Genomic DNA, 18,825 nt, shown 5'->3' on the forward strand with positions numbered 1-18,825 from the left:
TATGCCAAAACAACAAACACGAGAAACAAATAGGACATTGGGTATTCTTTTTTAAATAAATAGATTTCAAGGCAAGAAAGGGAATTTATTTTTGCGTATAAAAATTGAGAAAAAAAATGTTTACAAGGAAATTGCTTGGTAAGTTCAAGCTATAAGCGAACATTTAATAATTACAAGAACTGTACGCGAGAAATCATGTACAGAACATAAAATAGGCTGTGTTCATTCTAAGATATAAAGACCAAGGATGATCAACCACCTAGTAGACAGAGACTCGCTAAAGTATAGCAGTAATATGTAGAGCTGATTCCATTAAGTTTCCTGGCTTGCATTGACTTTGGCTGAACCATATACACACCATCGTGACTCTCTAAAAAGATTACATCGGTATCCTCATCATAACCCACCACTTTAGCGGTTCAATCCTTCTCATAGTCCAAGAAGGGATCTTAAGAAGTTCACCCAATGAAACAGTCTTTTGCAACAACCATGTGGTAACACCCCGACAATCGACCCTCCTCCGCCACATTTGAAGGTTAAGCTGGCGAGACAAAGCCACAAGACCAACGGCGCCATCCTCTGCATCAATGATATGAAAGTTGTCGAAACCATTTGTATTATACCAGGAGGCCCCTTGACCACAATAAGGTTCTGCGTGCCCAAATCAAACTCAACTATGTCGTCTCCCTTTTTCTTAGCTGGCCAGTAAAGGACATTAGCTATAAGGGTGCTATGACAAGGACCAATTACAGTATCATCTGAAGCCTCTGTTGAGATGACATTGCCCCATGTGGCAGTCTCCGAGGAGTAAACGCATGCATAGGGGTGCTTATTCTCTCTATAGGACACCAAGACCACCTTGAAGGGGCATAAGTGACAGTCGCCGTGCACATGGCCCTGGTCACTAGCAGCACAAAGCACTGCCGTGTTAAAGAAGCGTCCGTTGTACTGGGGCGGAATGGGCACGCGGTGATGTTTGTTTGTGATAAGATCACAAACGACGACCTCTTCATGCTGCAAGACCAGGACGCGGCCGTGGCAGGAATCAAGCAGGATGCGGTCGCTGTAGTGTCCAAGGGAGAAGCGCCCAGGGGTGATGCGGTCGGGAGCAGGGGCCAGGACGGGCGTGAACGTGATCGGTGTGCTGCCGTAATGGAAGAAGCCGAGGAGGGGTGGTGCGCGGTGGTGCGCGTAGAACCGGCGAAGGAACTTGGGGTCGGCGAGGATGCATCGCCACTGCTTGCACACGGCGGAGGCGCGGGGAAGAGAGTATAGGTCTAGGGGGAGGCGGAGGAGGATCTCCCGGAGCATATCTTCGCTGTCCGGCAGGGAGGCAGGCGGCTCCGGTGAGCGGCCGTCGCCCTCCTCGCTGGCATGGGTCCGTGCGCGGAGGCGCTTACCGCTGCGGCGGTTGCAGGCCACTCCGGCGCCATCCTCGTCGACATTGATTTGGGAACGGAGGCATGTGGTGCGTGAGCGGGCCGGTCGGGATCCCTCGTCGCTCGCGCTGCGGCCGCGGCCGGGCATTAAAAGAGACGTTTCCATGCAAGCTGTTGTCGGCGTGCATATGTTTCTCCTTTTTCTCAGGATACAAACTTGACACAACCTGTGGTGTATATATAACGGCCGACCTGACGGATGTTAGAATAAATCCGAAGCATACCGTTGATCATCCGAGGACCAAGCAATCACACGAGCACGACACCGAGATTTGTTAACGAGGTTCACCGATATGGCTACATCCCCGGGGCTGACTATGGGCGCTCCTCCCCATGACACCGCTACAATACCGCACCCGGTCGCCCTGGACACCGGCACATGCCGCCGGCTTCCCCTGCGTTCCGGTGCTATTATGTTGGCATAGGTTACATCGTGTGTCTACCCTCGCTATATAAGAGAGGCCTAGGATACAAGTGTCATACTTGAACACGACTTCATATCCTATCTAAACACAATATAACTACAAGTTCAACTGTAACCTACCTCGTACACTATATTCGACACAACTCCAACAAACTCCACCTTGGCGAATATTCTCCACCACCCTGAATATGTCAATGCGTCAAACTTCCATGTACATTGGACTTGAGCTTATCCCATGAGTACCGCTGCTACTTCAAAGACTCCATGTGACTCCACCTGCAACTTGTAATCCTTTCTTTTCTTGACCACAGTCAACACTCGAGCAAAATTAAGTTCCTTGTTACTCTAGTTTGTGCTCCCAACTTCCAAAGTATCAGTCCAACGCCATCACACACTGATCACTGACCTGTGTAAAAATGAACAACTCACATATTGGGTGACACACATAAGACTTACCTGAACTCAACATCACGACTCCTTTCTTGACCGCCTGTCTGAAACTTGAAAAAATTTCATCATTGCTTGTAGTCATCCTGAGTCAAATTCACAGTTGTCTCACCACATGTATGACCACTAGAGCCCTGGCCCGTCTCCATGCCCCGTGCGCGCCGCACGCCTCGCCGCTATTACCGCGTCGAGTCTCCGCTGTCCCGGTCGAGTCTCAAGGGTCGCAAACCCACACCACTCAACCCCCACTACAGAGTACCACCGATCATCACCGACCGATGACGAGTTTCACGCTTCCATCAGACCACTGGGCTCCAGTCCGAACTGCATGTCACTCGCTTTTCCCGCTGAATAGGCTTCGATTCTCTGGATCCTTACATCGTAGCCCCTCAATCCAGCTCCACCTTCAACATGACTCCATGGTAGATAATCAGTCAATCCCGCGCCCCGTCGACTTCAAGCTCTCGTGTGCACCGTCTTGAATCAACCCCGCGCCATAGCCTTGTCGAAGCCACACAAGCACTCGGGCCTATGCCACGTGTTTCCACGCCCAGAAGTCAGTCACCATCAGCATCACGCTCCTATGTCGCTGCCGCCGATCCCACCACCGTCTTCTGTACCAACCGACTTTCATCGATCCGTCAGACTATCTAGTCCGACCCAGGCATACCTTGTTCGACTGCATGACACGCTCAAGGCTCCCACTTCCATCTTAGCTGACATGACTTTCCGCAACACCTTCAAGCATCTTTGTTGTGCCAACAATTTTTCACCCATATCTACCATAACCCAAGGTTTTTCAGTTCCGTTGAACTTCTCCACCTCAAACCAGATATCCATTGACACCATGGTTCTTCGTACGGCTGACCTTGTGAAAAATACATGAGCTATCTCCATGTGATGCACAAGTACACGACACATACGTGCACTGCTAGCAATTCCAACCAAAAAGTTTTTGATCTTCACGTGGAGTAGCTCTAGCTCAACCTCCCATGCTGGCTGTTGCTTTATCGCGATGCTTTCCAATGGATGCGTATCCCTGATTCTTTTCTTCTGCCGAATTGATCTGGCTGCCGTGCCTCATCTTCTCGTACGTGAATACGTCTTGCATGCACCAGCACGCCACGGAGACAAGGTCCCTTCGGGACTCGGTCCCCTTTTTATTTCAAAACAAAACTCACTACGGCTTCAACGTTGTACACCTTCCCGATCAGCCTGGCCACGTCCTCGCGCTTCCACGCCCTCACGCTTCCACGCCCTCACGCTTCCAGCACGGCCAGCATCGCTAGCCCTCCAGGCTCCAGGCCTGCCGCCCCAGCACGCCACGCCGCACAGGGCTCGGCCAGCCATGCGCTTTTCCGGGCGGCTTCCAAAGCTGAGCCGAGCCATCTGATCCGATCGTAAGTCCTGTTGCCGCACGTTACGCCGCCGCCGCTCGCTGGAGACGCTCGCCCGATCGATCGATCGCCGCACGTCTCACCTTGTCTGCACACGAGAGCCTTCCATGGATCTGCTTTCGTCCGATCTCGTCAAGAACCACGCCGATAGCCGACTGCATCTTAGACTTGATCCTTCCTCTAAATCAATGATTTGTCTCTTCAAATCAAACCTTATTCTGATACCAGTTGTTAGAATAAATCCGAAGCATACCGTTGATCATTCAAGGACCAAGCAATCACATGAGCATGACACCGAGATTTGTTAACGAGGTTCACCGATATGGCTACATCCCCGGGGCCTGACTATGGGTGCTCCTCCCCATGACACCACTACAATACCGCACCCGGTCGCCCTGGACACCGGCACATGCCGCCGGCTTTCCCTGCGTTCCGGTGCTATTATGTTGACATAGGTTACATGGTGTGTCTACCCTCGCTATATAAGAGAGGCCTAGGATACAAATGTCATACTTGAACACGACTTCATATCCTATCTAAACACAATACAACTACAAGTTCAACTGTAACCTACCCTGTACACTATATTCGATACAACTTCAACAACGGACCTAGCACAAAACCTCCAAACCTACACGGACACAACACGCGGACACAGGCAAGCAAACTCCTAGCTGGAGCCGGACTCAACATGAACATGTACTACTAATCCTAACCGGACTAGTAACACCGGCGTCCTCACTCATAACCGTACTACTAATCCTCTAAATCTTTCAGCAGAAAACTGCTGGTGCGAGACTGACAAGCCCTCTGCCTCACTCATTTGCCATCACACTTCTCTTCCATCCAAACAACGACTCAACTTTCTCTCGATGCAACAATAAACACGTGGATTTGACAGTCCAGCATTTGTTGCTTTTATTTAAAAGAAATCTCGAGCAAGTTCCTGTAATACAGCGAGTTCAGGCCAAATAACATATTTCTCTCCCTAGTCTGGTCTCTTGCAGTGCGGCAGTTATTTCCATCAGCGCTGCACTTCTCCCATTAATTTCCTGATATTCATCTCAAGGCAAATGAAAAAAAGGGAGGGACCACGGGTGGATCAAGATCGACGGCGCTCACACGCTTTCTAAGCCACAACCGAGAAACGTTAACACGCTCAAACACACAAGTTTAGGCTGAAGCTGTCATGGCTATAGAGAAGAGCCGCCTAGCACACACAAACACGTACATAAACCGAAGGACGATGAAGAGGTCATCCATTTGTTGCAGGCCACTCCGGCGCTACTACTAAGGCCAGTAGTTGTATTGTGGCATCAAACACACCCACACTATTACTAGGCGGGGAACACTATACGCTTGCTAGCAGCACATGTTTCAGGTCCCGCACTACTACTACAACATGTCCAGAGGACATGATGGGGACCACTTAGTAGTAGCGCGGACTTTCTGTGCCCGTTCTACTAAAGAATGTCGGTAGCCCATTTTGTTTGCTTGGGCAACTATTAAGTAGTAGTAGCGCGGCCCTAGTAACCCGCGCCACTATTAAGTGATTGCCTATAGAGGTTTTCCTAGTATTGTTGGCTCATAGTCATAAAGGTTTGAATTAAATTGAAATAATTGGGACGTCGCGTGGTCGGCGGCGTCCTTCCTTTGGTCGTCTCGAGCTCCGTCGCGCGTCAAGTTCTTCGGGTGGCTGCTGTCGCTGGCTCGCATTCATACGAGGGATGTGCTCCTGCGCAAAACCATCCTAACGGTGGCAGAGGCTGGGTGTCCTTTACTAGTAGAAAACGGAGCTTTAAAACCGGTTCGTAAAGGTCTTTAGTGCCGGTTATGGAACCGGCACTAATTGGTGGGCACTAAAGCCCCCCCCCCCTTTAGTACCGGTTCGGCACGAACCGGCGCTAAAGTGCCACCACGTGGCGTGAGCTCGCGCCCTGGTATGGGGGACCTTTAGTACCGGTTGGTGTTACCAACCGATACTAAAGGTTTTTTTTTTGAATTTTTTTTTAGAATTTTTGAAAAAAAAATGATTTTTAATTTTTCTGAATTATTTGGTGATTTAGTCTCTAATCACCTCTCTTAACTGCTCAAGTGTGGATCATTCATTCCAAATCATCTAACTTACCGACCGGTCACCCATCCCTCTCACTACTCCAGCCCGAGCACGCTTAACTTTCGGGTTCTATTCTCCTTCGTTTCCAAGTCTGCACTTGTTGTTTTCCTGACAATAGTAAGATGCCAATCCTATTAACCCTCAGGAGTTTAGCCCCGGCCTGACGCCAGCCTGCCATCACCCCTTTAGTACAGGTTCGTGGCACGAACCGGTACTAAAGGTTCAACACGAACCGGCATTAATGCATAGCCGTTCGAACCGGCACTAATGGTACCATTAGTGCCGGCTCAAATTCAAACCGGCACTAATGTGCTTCACGTTTGACCCTTTTTCTACTAGTGCTTGCTGCCCAGCCGCGCTTGAGACTGCGAACCACCTCATCTTCGGGTGCCCTTTTGCGGTCCGATTCTGGCAACGCATCGGCGTGTCGACGGAGGGGAGAACGGTGGAGTCCTTCCACCTCCTAGACGCGTCCCCTGCGGTGGGAATGGCGTCGCCTGCTGCCTTCATCCTCCTCTGTTGTTGGAGGCTTTGGAAGCGACGGAATGCGGTTGTCTTCCGCAATGACCTGCAGTCCCTTGCAGCCACCTTCAAAGCCCGCCGAGACGACGCCGTGCTCTGGCGCGCGAGGCTGCCCCCCGGCGATCGTGCTCATATTGATGTCTGGCTATCTGTTCTTAAGGTTTGAGTAGTTCAGCCCCCCCCCCCCCCCCCCCCGCCTCCTGATAATTCAAAAAAAATTGAAATAATTCATAAACCCGAGTTATAGGGTGATGTGTATGTGTGTGTGTGTGTGTGTGTGTGTGTGTGTGTGTGTGTGTGTGTGTGTGTGTGTGTGTGTGTGTGTGTGTGTGTGTGTGTGTGTGTGTGTGTGTGTGTGTGTGTGTGTGTGTTATTTTCTAGCCTCTCAAATAATCATGTTCACTTGTAGATACAAAACTATCATGTCAGAACAATCATGTACAAGCCTTGTGTTTGGGGTAGATTCAGAACCAATATGTCTATGTTTTTTTTGCGGGGAATATGTCTATGTTGCCTTTGATGTAGTTCATCCTGTCAAGTATACAAAGCGGTGCATTTTGCGTAACAAAACCAGGACCAGGAGTAGGACGGATAAATCTGATTGACACGAAAGATGGATTCTTTAGACAAATCATGTGAAATGTCTTGGGTTTGATGAAACAAAAGAAAGTTATTAGATGAACACAACCATAGTCTCTGACATTAGGGACATTAGGGACTTAATCATCACCGGCCGAGACTATTAAGCTAGTCGGTCATGGTACATGTAATTAATGCCTTCGACCAATAAACCTGCATTGACTGGGCACCAGTGTTTTATTCAAGCACACAGGTGTTGATTGAATGTTATCGTGTCAACCAATCTTAATGTGTTCCTTTCGTGGGAGGGAGTTGGATTTTTCTCATCGTCCCTGCCAGCTGCATGCTTCTCCTCTACACCAGCTATCGTCCTAGCATGGCTAGTGTAGCCTTCATTGTTTAAGGGCATCTCCAACCGCGGCCCGTAAATTCTCTTCCGCATTCGTCCGCGGACAGGGAGATCAGTCTGCGGATACGAATGCGGGAGGCCATCATCCAATGCTATCCTGTATATGTCCGCCAGTAAATTCCAATTCAGAATTGCTTTGATCCACACAGCATGCCGGATCACACCTGCGCCAGATCGCATGCCCAGTGACAACGAAAAAGAAGCAAGTATGCTTAGTTTTCACATGCCCGAATCCAAAAGAACATTAGTTGGGTAGTCTGTGATATTTTCTGCCCTGTCGGACTGGCAATCCCAGCCATCTGCTCCTGAGGAAGAGGTGGCGGCGGCAAGGAACGAGGGTTGGGGGTTGGGGCGGGACGCGCGTGGCGGAGATTTGAGAAGGTGTACCGAGGGAAGTTTTAAAACCGTCTTTTTGCGAGGGAGGTGGTTTGGAGGGGGGGGGGGGTTGAAACTGTCGTGGGTGGGTTGCCCCATTTGTGCCAGATAAAACGCCTGCCACATCACTACTAGTGGCCGGCGCAAGCAAGAGCTCGCCACTACTATGTTATTGTACTAGATTTGGTTTAAATCATTTCAAGTTCAAATTTCCACGGGTAATAGACACCATTGAAAGCCCCATGCTCAAATGTTTTCATTTTTTAAATTGTTTTGCTATTTTTCCGGCATTAGTTGACATTCCGACAATTATAATGGAAAACAATATTTGGCTGTGCAGACGAGCTTTGAATGTGATGAGACTTGCCATGGTGTACTCATTGGACACCTGTAGTATGTGGTAAAATTTTGACACCGTTAAGGCAAAAACTTGATGCACATAATGTATATAGTGGATAGTTTATGGACATAACTTAGGTGTGGCGGGGGGCTTTCTTGGGGCCCCCGCCACATCTAGCTTATTGCTATTTACATTGATTTGCCTCCAGATTAAAAATGTATCCGAGGCAGGAACAATACATGCCCGCCACTGTTGACTGATACACCACTAACGGGCATGGTGTGCGCTTCCCACTACTCATAGTTTTCATCACGCGGGCAATCTTGGAAGAGTTTACCGGTGGCGGGTGATCATTTCCGCCCGCCACTGCTCGATAAATACAAGTGACAGGCAAGAGGTGTCAGTCGTCACTGCTACTTCTCCAAAAATAGGAGTGATGAGTACTTGTCCACGCTGGCCACTAATATGAGGCCACTTATAAGCCTTTTCCCAGTAGTGCACCTGTGATGTGGCATGACAATTACTAAAAGCATGTATGCCATTCTGCATAGCACGGCAATTCCTCCTACTGTAGCATGGCAAGTTCTTGGACATGCATGGCACTCTCTCTATGTGTACCATAGCAATACATGGCAATCAATGCTAACGTGGTAATTCTCCTCTGCTGCAACTATACTTGGCCATGGGAAACCCGGCCCGGCCTGGCCTTGCCCACGACTGGGCCTTGGCCTAATTTGAGCCCAAATGCCAGGGCGGGCTGGGCTTGAGCTTGACACGTGTGTCTTTTAGCAAAGTGGCCCGGCCTGAGGCCCAACGGGCTTTTGCATTGTTGGGCTAGGCTTGGGCCTGAAATCAAGGCCCGAAGGCCGGGCTGGGCGCGGACCTAGGTTTTCTACTGCAGGCCTTTTTAGGCCTGGCACAAAGCTTGGCCCGGCCTGAGTTTTGGCCAGGTATAGCCGCAAGATGGTAATTTGTAAACATGTAAGCATGACTTTCCTCTTCTCTTTTAGCCTGTCTATTCTATCTGCTGACTACAGCATGTTAAATCTCTGAAATGCCAGACAATTTTCTCTGCTATAGTATGAAAAATTTTCTTCTATAGCATAACAATTATTTCTTCTTTAGCACAAAAATACAAAGGTGAACATGGGTGCACGCGCACCCATGTGAACAATATATTCATAAAAAAATACAAAAAAATTAAAAAAATCTGAATTTTTGCGGCATGAAACTTGGTCGATCATTCTACTCACGTGTGAAGTTTCATGATGTATTGACACCCATGGTATTCTTAGTGAAAAAAATACAAATACGACCATACTATGCATTAAACAATGTTTTTAATATAGTTTTGATTAGCTTCGATTTTGTCATTTTTGCCCAGATTATCACGGACGTGATGTCTTCATGAAACGTCATATGCGAGTATACTGGCTGACTATCTATATTACAAAAATAAATTCAGTTTTTTCTGAATTTTTCTAGTATTTTTTAAAATTTACTATTCATAAAGGGTGCACGCGCACCCATGTTCACCAAATCCGCGTCCTGGCAAATCTATGTGTTATAGGATAACAAATCTCTCTATTATAAGATGGCAATTCCTGAAACGTTTCCTGGAGAGGTTTTTTGAGCGAACGCCGTTCACTCGTGTGAGCCTCCATGAGGGAACGTTCATTCGTGCAACGTCCTCCTGTAGGGAACGTCAGCTCTCTATTAGGGTCCACAACTTTTTGCATGCTCCACTTGAAAACATGACATGACTAGAGAACGCTCTTTCTTGTTGCTGGGCAAGTAGAAAACATCACGGTGGGCATCTCATTCTATTTCACATAATCCAAAACAAATACGAAGAGACGCACTGTAAAACATGTAAACAGTATTGTAAAACACGTAAACAGTTACATAGCGACAAGACACCATTACACTAAAAAAGTCAAGTTCTAAAAGAAAATGTAAGCTGATGCTACGATTGTTTCTTCTGCACTTCAATCGAAGTTTTTGATCTTGATTGGAGTTATATCATCCGCCACCTCAAATTTCCCGACTAATCGAGCGAAAAACACCATCTGCTGCTCCAAGGTAAACTTGATGTTTTCGGCCTGTTCAGAGTGAAAAATGTGAAGATGAAATCCATGACAACCTTGAAAGTTAATAGGGTAGAAGATGTAGAAAGGCAACTACCAAATCCGCGTCCTGGCAAATCTATGTGTTATAGGATAACAAATCTCTCTATTATAAGATGGCAATTCCTGAAACGTTTCCTGGAGAGGTTTTTTGAGCGAACGCCGTTCACTCGTGTGAGCCTCCATGAGGGAACGTTCATTCGTGCAACGTCCTCCTGTAGGGAACGTCAGCTCTCTATTAGGGTCCACAACTTTTTGCATGCTCCACTTGAAAACATGACATGACTAGAGAACGCTCTTTCTTGTTGCTGGGCAAGTAGAAAACATCACGGTGGGCATCTCATTCTATTTCACATAATCCAAAACAAATACGAAGAGACGCACTGTAAAACATGTAAACAGTATTGTAAAACACGTAAACAGTTACATAGCGACAAGACACCATTACACTAAAAAGTCAAGTTCTAAAAGTAAATGTAAGCTGATGCTACGATTGTTTCTTCTGCACTTCAATCGAAGTTTTTGATCTTGATTGGAGTTATATCATCCGCCACCTCAAATTTCCCGACTAATCGAGCGAAAAACACCATCTGCTGCTCCAAGGTAAACTTGATGTTTTCGGCCTGTTCAGAGTGAAAAATGTGAAGATGAAATCCATGACAACCTTGAAAGTTAATAGGGTAGAAGATGTAGAAAGGCAACTATTAGTACAGTATTCAACCTTGCGGAACCCATGCTGCTCCCCCTCATACTCAACCAAAGCAACAGGCAGACCTCTTTTTTTCAAAGCCTGGTATATTTTACGTGCCTGGTTTGGTGGTACGACCTGCGAAACATTAAGGCAAGTGAAATATTTTGCTACGGTCTATTTCGGCCTTAGCTAAATGCAGGTTGTAATTTTGCACAAAACCAGAGCAAACTTTTGCATGTGAGATTGCACCTGACATTTTGCACAAAGAAATGTTGCAGGCAATGATTCATCAATCTTAAGTATGTTCAACAAAGTACATACAAACCCTATGCAAATATGGAAGCCTGGCCATTAGTTTTACAGGAGGAACTATAATATGACATTCTGAAGAACAGAGTGGCTAATCCACTACAGAAGAAACATGATCTCAAGAGTCCAAAGATAACTTCAAATGTTAAAGAAACACAAATGTGCATGGTTCTACCGACTTGTGTACTCATGAATTCATGATAACCAATGTGGTTGATGATCAACACCTACCTTATCATCCAACCCTTGAAACAGAATTACTGGGCATGTAAATTTATTGACAAAGTTGATTGGTGACCTCTCATAGTAAGCTCTTTCATCTCCTGAAAGGATGTGGTGGAAGAAGCAACTATTAAATTAATCATACTAATTGATGCGTTGAACTCCCCTTTCCGAAACAAAAATGATGAGATACTTTCTTACCGACAAGATTGTCGATATAATGGGAGTCATATTTCTGCGAGTCTGCTCTCATCAAAGACAAATCACCAATCTGATCATCAATTCAGCAAAAGAGTTAGTTTTTATGTTTATACAAACAAACAGCAAAAAAATAGAATGACTAAATTATAGCAACCAAAATGGCACTAAACTGCATTTTCAAGTTTCAACCAGTCCACTAATAAAAACGATCGTATGGATATGGTTATTGGTTAATATGGTATCGAACCAAGACCAGGCCGGTTATGCAAAGCTGGACGTTCGGTTACCAGCCGGCTGATGTGGTTATTGCTTATCATTATTGTTGGCAAATTACTAACCGCTAAAGGTTTGGTTTATTTTGTACAAAACCGAACTAATTTGGTTATTACCAAACAACGAACACTTGCAAGGCCCAGCCCATCTCAGCGCTCATCCTGGACAATTGGGCTCTTCGCCTTTGGTCCGACTCACAATTAAGCATGAAACAATGGCCGGCCGCACAGCATTAGTTCGTTATGACATTAAACTGGCATGTGTACACTATCTACTTGGTGCTTGCTAATGCTAAAATGCTTCCTGCTATAAGAAAATGCTATATGATATGACTAATGCAGCATAGATCAGCCTGGTTGTGATTGGCTGCTTGTTGCTTGTTGCTTGCTCCTTGCTTAGGTGCTGTTGGTGTTGATACTAGCATGCTTCTGATGTTAATTACTCAATTTGTCATGTGTAAATTTGTACTTTGTGATGTGAACCTGTAAAGTCACCGAGATACTTTAAGTTCTTGTCAATTTGTCATGTGTTAATTTACCGCAACCATACCGGAGTTGTTTGGTATTAACTGCAACCAAAACACATAAGGAATTCATGAAACATTTAACAAACTATTAAACCATATTAACCAAATGCACCCAGGGTCATTATGACCTGAGGAGAGTAAATTTCTTTGAGAACAGTAATAGGTTTCTCTTCTTAGTGTAGGGTTTAGCATCTACTGTGGTCTGTTCTGCTGTATGTAGAACACTTTGTTTCTGTTTTATAATGAAATGGAGAAGGGATTTTTTTCGCGTATCCGAAAAAAGGGGATGAATGAACAAATATAGCCTCCATAACTACCATTTTGAGAATGCAGGCACGTACTGTTTCTAAGAAAACAAATACAGAAACTACAGAAACCACTGAGTATCTGGTGAAAGTTTGTTTATAGCAAGCCAATAAATAATATATTCTGAAAAGATAGCACTTACACCATACAAAGATGCTCCAGCCTTGAATGTATCTCTGAATGCGAGTGAAGCTAAAGTAGTGTATCCGCCCGCTGATCTCCCTGTTATACATAGGCGTTGTTCATCTACGCTCCCGCTCTCGACCTTAATTAAGTAAGATGCACTGTGAGCATTGTTAAAAATTCTTATACTATTAGAATCGTTGATCATAGGACGTACCAGGAATCTTGCACAGCTGCAACAATCATCAACATCGACAATACCCCATTTCCCCAATAATCTCTCTCGGTATTCTCTCCCATATCCTTCAGTTTATATTTCAATATAGTTTATTATACAGTAATAACAATTAATAATTTAAATGAACCCGAAGCCTTAATTACAATCAATATAGAATGAAGAATCCGTCTAATCTGAATACTAGAGGCAATGACAAACCAGTGCTTCCTCCGTAGTTAACATCAAGAAATGCCCATCCTCGACTTGTCCAATACTGGACACTAAGGTCTAGAATTTCACGTGTTTCAGCCGTAGGTCCTCCTGAAAATTGTGGGAAGCATCAAAGCTGCATGGTTTTGTTGTAATTATGGAATACGGAGGATCCTGTAACTCACTTAACAATCCAACTTTCAATGAAATAAACGGACACGTGTGTGCCCGCGCACACCCATACACACACACACACCACAAACGCATGCCACACTGAAATTGTCTACGAATAATTATTTTGAGACATCAAAAGGGTTCATTAATTTCCTTACCATGCGTTTTGACCAGCAATGGAGGCTTTTCATCTGGTAAACCTTGAAACATGGGATTCAAAGGTGGGTAGAAATAGGCATACGCCTTCTGCCCAGGGCTGGATGTAGGGAACTCAATAAATTCTGGGGTGCTGAAGAAAGGTCTATACTGCACAACATCTGGTGAGGAAGACCAGACTATTGAGAAACTAATTGCTTTTGTTTTGTTCTTATCCAAAGTCACCTGGAAAGAAACACATACATGTTGCATGAGTTGATGCTCTAATACATCGGTACATAACCAATAATGTGGATGTCACATCCTAGACACCTTTGCAATTGACATTGGGACACTTGCAGATGCACCTTCGATATAGAAGTAATCATTTCCAGCAACCTGCCAAAACACGGAAGAGGTCATCTCAACCACCAGCATGAAATTGAAGTAACATGACATGGTACATACATGAAACAAAAACTTCAGATGGAGGGCCTGTAGATTCTGGTACTTACCACATTGGACAAATCAGAGAAAGGGGTGTCGAGCAATGAAACTGAGCCTGAATCACAATTTAGAACACCAAGATATGACCTTCCGAGCTGCCTGTGTTACATCGGTATTAGGATTGTATTTAAAGATGTTTCATCAACAAAAAATATGACAATGAAACAAACAACTTTACAGAATTATCAGAACCTGTAAGTTAAAATGATGTGATTGCTCTTTCCAAGAAAAGCGTAAGAGCTGTTGCCAAAAAGCCACAATGGTCTGGTGAACTCAGCATCTAATGTGTACGCCGGAACAACCTCATTGATGTGTTCAACCTGATACATAGTGCAGAGATATTTTACGCAAGCAAAGATCAGATGGTGACAAAGAATGTAGTATTTAATCACCATGCCATGTGTCATGACATTTAAAGTTATTACTCCAATCTCCATGACCCAAAACACGAACAGTGTCGTCAAAATGTATGTTACATTCTTTGTCCACTCCCTCTGTCAGTTATGAAAAACAGAACTCAAGTACTGAAAGAAAACCACATTACCCATTTATAAATGTTCCAGAATCCACTCTCTCTGTCAGTTATGAAAAATAGTTCTCCTGCAAGTTTGCATGCATCAAGCCATGGTTAAATTCTGGTTGTCAGTAGTCACCTTTTAGTCGTAGAAGCGAATATATTAATACTAAAGTTGTATAGGTAATCAAACAGTTCAATCACTAGGTAGTGTGATATGTGAACAGAAGACCCAGAAAACAATAGCACATATGCACTTCCGTATTGAAGATAACCTTTATTGATCTATAGAGAAGAATTCCCCACAAACTATGATAGTCCATTTAGTTAAAGCAGCTCCAATAAATATTGAATCAATAAATTGATAGACCAACAACAGAAACTAGTGACGTCAATCTCAACATAATATAAAACAATTCGATCTTCAAATAGAAGAGTGTACTGAAACGATGAAAACGCACAAGTAGAGTAGGTTGTTTGACTTTGTTCAAGAACAATACTTTAGAAACCATGAAGATGTGCAAAAAAAAGTGTTTAACTTACTTAAGAAACAAAACGAAAGAGCGAAATAATACGCTTACGAGGAACGTCTTTATCACCCAAGTAAGCATAGTAACATAACTTTAAGAAAATAACAAGGAATATAGGCAAATTTAGCTGGCAAATGACACCTTTTGGAGACCATTTAGGCTCAGCAAGGGATTCCACCAGCATTGGGTTGCCTCCAGCAACACAGACCCGTTTGGTCAACTCTCTGCACACAAACAAATCAGCAGCAGTTAGAAATTTTAAAAGCCCATGATAAATGGAGTGTAATACTAGAGCTTGCTGCAACGTATTAAGCACAGTAGTCACTAATCTAGCCTGTACCATGATGCAAGCTACTCCCTCTGCTCCTAAATATAAGTCTTTTAGAGATTACACTACAAATTATATAGGGATGTATATAGACATACTTTAGAGTGTAGATTCACGCATTTTGCTCCGTATGTAGGCCATGGTGGAATCTTTTAAAAAAACTTATATTTAGGAATAGAGGGAGTACTATATATATACAAACAGAATCCCATATACGCTTTTAGGAAAATGTGAATACTGTATAGTTCCTTAATTAGAACGAAAATATGCAAGTCCAAGTCAAAACTGACATTAAGAGAATGTCACTGGTTGGGGCCTGTGGCGGTCTAGGGTTTTATAGCCGTTCACCAGAATGGCAAGGCCGAAAGTCTCACCACCCCGGAACCATCTGGTGGAGGTACGGCACCTACGCGAAGACAGGGTGCCATTATATACGCCAGGCCGATCAACTTGTATGACAGGTAAACAAAACAGATTTGGATCCTAAGGATCTTATCTAAGGAAACAAACTGTATCTAATCTTACAAGAAAACGCAGCATGTACTAATATCTAGTTCAAACGATAATTCCATTTACCCGCTTTCAGAGAAGTAGCCAACCCAGAGTTCTGATTTATCCCATGGCATGTTTGGATGACCCCACTCAATCCATGCCATCCGCTTTTTGTTTTGATCAATTCTTGGAGAAGCATAGAAGTCATTCCCACTGACCAGCACCTTGGGTTCTTCAATACAGAAAATATGTGAGGTACTGTCAGTCAAAACATCAACCCAGAGTAAACATAGGAAGAATCAAACAAAAATATAGATCTACTTGGTACAACCGTACAAGCTATATAATTTTCTAGTCTTACCATGGATATCCCCACCGCTTAAGTTTATACACGCAATTGTTGTAGCGGGATTCAAGTTACTCGTTCGCCTATCTATCAAGAAATTTGAGCATGTCAAGAGTACAATAGTTCATCCTGCAACTAGACTACATGTAAGTCTGTAAACAAATTATATGTGAAGTACCTTCCGTCACAGTAACATAACGGCTGAAGTGTGGATCAAAGACACCACCAGCATAACTGACGTCAGGTGCACCATAATCGGGTGTAAGAGGCACGGGCAGACTTCCAACTGTAATAATCATGTGAAATGATTTCAAATGAAAAAACATCATAGTTTAATTTAATTTGCTCAAGATGAAATATCAAATGGTTCTAAAGAGATGTAATTACTTAGTGCCAATTCCTACAACCCTCCCTAGCCATCTTGTGTACTCAGCCTTGTACAGCCTTCTTACTTGTACAGTTTTTTATAGTTAACAAAACATGTGCTGTTGAGACCTCCACTACAGTTTTCAGTCAAACAAGATTGGCTAGTTTTCCTGTCAGACACATCATATCACTTCATCGGTTGTCAATGATAAGTATTCAACCTAAATGCAAGTTCTTCTCCTGCAGTCATGATCCATGAATCATGAGGATTAGGACAGAGAGCCTTAGCTAGCCTACCGATTCCGATATTGGGTGATCCCACAGATAAGTTTTTTAGGCATTCAATACTGGGCTTCAGAACTACTCCGTATATTGGATGGGCTATGTTGGCATCACTCTTTTTTTTTGTTTTTTTCCTTCATACTATATTGCATATTGTACTCATATTACCCATTTGAATGAACACAATATGCAATCTATGCACTAACCCATGAAGGGATATGTAATGGAACGTAAGATTGTTTTATCTGATAGACACTTTATAATTCCAACTTAATTACCTGTTTTTATTGGCATGTCACATGTGGATTAGAGTTTTGTTGAACTAGCTGCATTATAAGTGATTACCATCCCACTTACTTTCAGTCGGTTGCTTGTATAGACGTTGATCCTTGTAGTTTGAGAAAACAACAGTATTATCTTGGACTGCAAATGCACCACCTCCATATTCTTGAACAAGGGTGCGTGCTGCAAATTCCGGAGGTATGATATCCACAGGCTTGTCATCCTCCTTTACAATAACCATACGCCTGGAAACAAAATTAGTTAAATGCAGGCCAGGCACACGAAAAGCCGCACCCACATAACAGCAGAAACACGACACTACGAAAGAAAAGTTTTCAGAGTATATATGCTGGTATCCAGCAGCTTACAGAAAATAGTATACCACTACAACTTCAACCAGGCACACCAAAAGCCACACCCACATAACAGCAGAAACACGACACTACGAACAAACACTACCGCAAGCCAGGAAAAACAACAACAAAAAAGAGCAGTGACTTGGAGAAAGAGGCTTCATTGGCCACGACGAATACGCTGGGGCCATAGCTTGCACGCTTGAATGTTCTCAAGCATGTTGACTTAACATTCATCAAGCAAATACATCTGTCATGTGTCAAATTTCATCACTCGCGTCGCATACTCCTGTGCATGCACTTTTATAGTTTGTTTATACAGAGAAAAACAGTTTCAGACTTCCAGCTATAAGTCGTGGAATCAGTGTCGTTTGGGATGTCGTCCCTCTTCTGAGAACTGCCTAAATATAAATCTTTTTAGAGATTCCAATATGAACTGCCTAAAAAGAGTTATATTTAGGAGCGGAGGGAGTAGATCTATACTCTTATGGTAAACAAAATACTAATACGCGGAGACCATAACGCCCCAACTCCAAATAACATTTTCGTTATATTCAGTGCTATATATATGCACTTGAAGTGATAGAACCAGTCAGTCCTCTGGTACAGTGGTGCGTGCCCAATGCAGTTAGAAACAACTCCAGATATGCCCCTACAATGTTTAGCAATTCGAAGCTACGAGGTACCGTACAAATCTGGGAGCGTCTCCTCATGCCTTGCGGTGAATCAATAAGCAGTAGTAAGCATTGACGCAGTGGTTTACTCACCCTTTCTCCTCGGGGCGGCCCTCGATCCATAGTAGGCGGCCGTCTCCGGCAAGGCGATGCCACCGAGGCGCTTGTCGGCGCCGGAGACGACGTCTGCGGTGATGGGCGACCTCCAGGACCCGTACGGCGCCGCCGTGGGCTTCTCCCCTCCCGCGGCGTCAGCCGGCGCTGGAGAAGCTGGGGAGGAGGAGGACATGCCGGGCGGCGCGGCGGAGGCGGATGCGGGGGAGGAGGCGGAGCAGGCGGGGAGAAGTGTCTCCATGGCCGGGGGGCGTGGACTGTGATTTTATAGGGGTTTAGGTGGGGTTTTGCGACTATGGTGCGAGTGCAGCATCATTCTGACTATCATCCCGAATATGAAATCAAATCAACAGAGTTTTTTTTTTCCTTTAAAGAAAATAAAATTTTAACTGGAATTTTGCATTATATGTTTCTTAACAAAAATGTTCTTTTTTTCTCGTACATTCTCTGCATTATATTGCGAGATTGAGCTCCCG

At 44.5% G+C, this 18,825-nt stretch overlaps 1 protein-coding gene across 1 annotated transcript; it reads right to left on the reverse strand.

The window, feature by feature from the left end:
• Positions 1 to 10,491: 10,491 nt before the first annotated feature.
• LOC125548248 (dipeptidyl peptidase family member 6-like) lies at positions 10,492 to 18,618 on the reverse strand. Its single transcript, XM_048711906.1, is given in 19 exon segments — positions 10,492 to 10,797; positions 10,896 to 11,000; positions 11,406 to 11,497; positions 11,598 to 11,667; positions 12,845 to 12,967; positions 13,043 to 13,128; positions 13,262 to 13,363; positions 13,585 to 13,807; positions 13,895 to 13,960; positions 14,077 to 14,167; positions 14,261 to 14,388; positions 14,613 to 14,668; positions 15,254 to 15,336; positions 16,017 to 16,164; positions 16,294 to 16,365; positions 16,457 to 16,564; positions 17,284 to 17,453; positions 18,329 to 18,377; positions 18,380 to 18,618. Coding segments are annotated over 19 exon segments (2,097 nt in total). The 5' UTR covers positions 18,591 to 18,618; the 3' UTR covers positions 10,492 to 10,683.
• Positions 18,619 to 18,825: the final 207 nt, after the last annotated feature.

This window comes from Triticum urartu, chromosome 1, assembly GCF_003073215.2.
Source record: "Triticum urartu cultivar G1812 chromosome 1, Tu2.1, whole genome shotgun sequence".
NCBI classification, from domain to species: domain Eukaryota; kingdom Viridiplantae; phylum Streptophyta; class Magnoliopsida; order Poales; family Poaceae; genus Triticum; species Triticum urartu.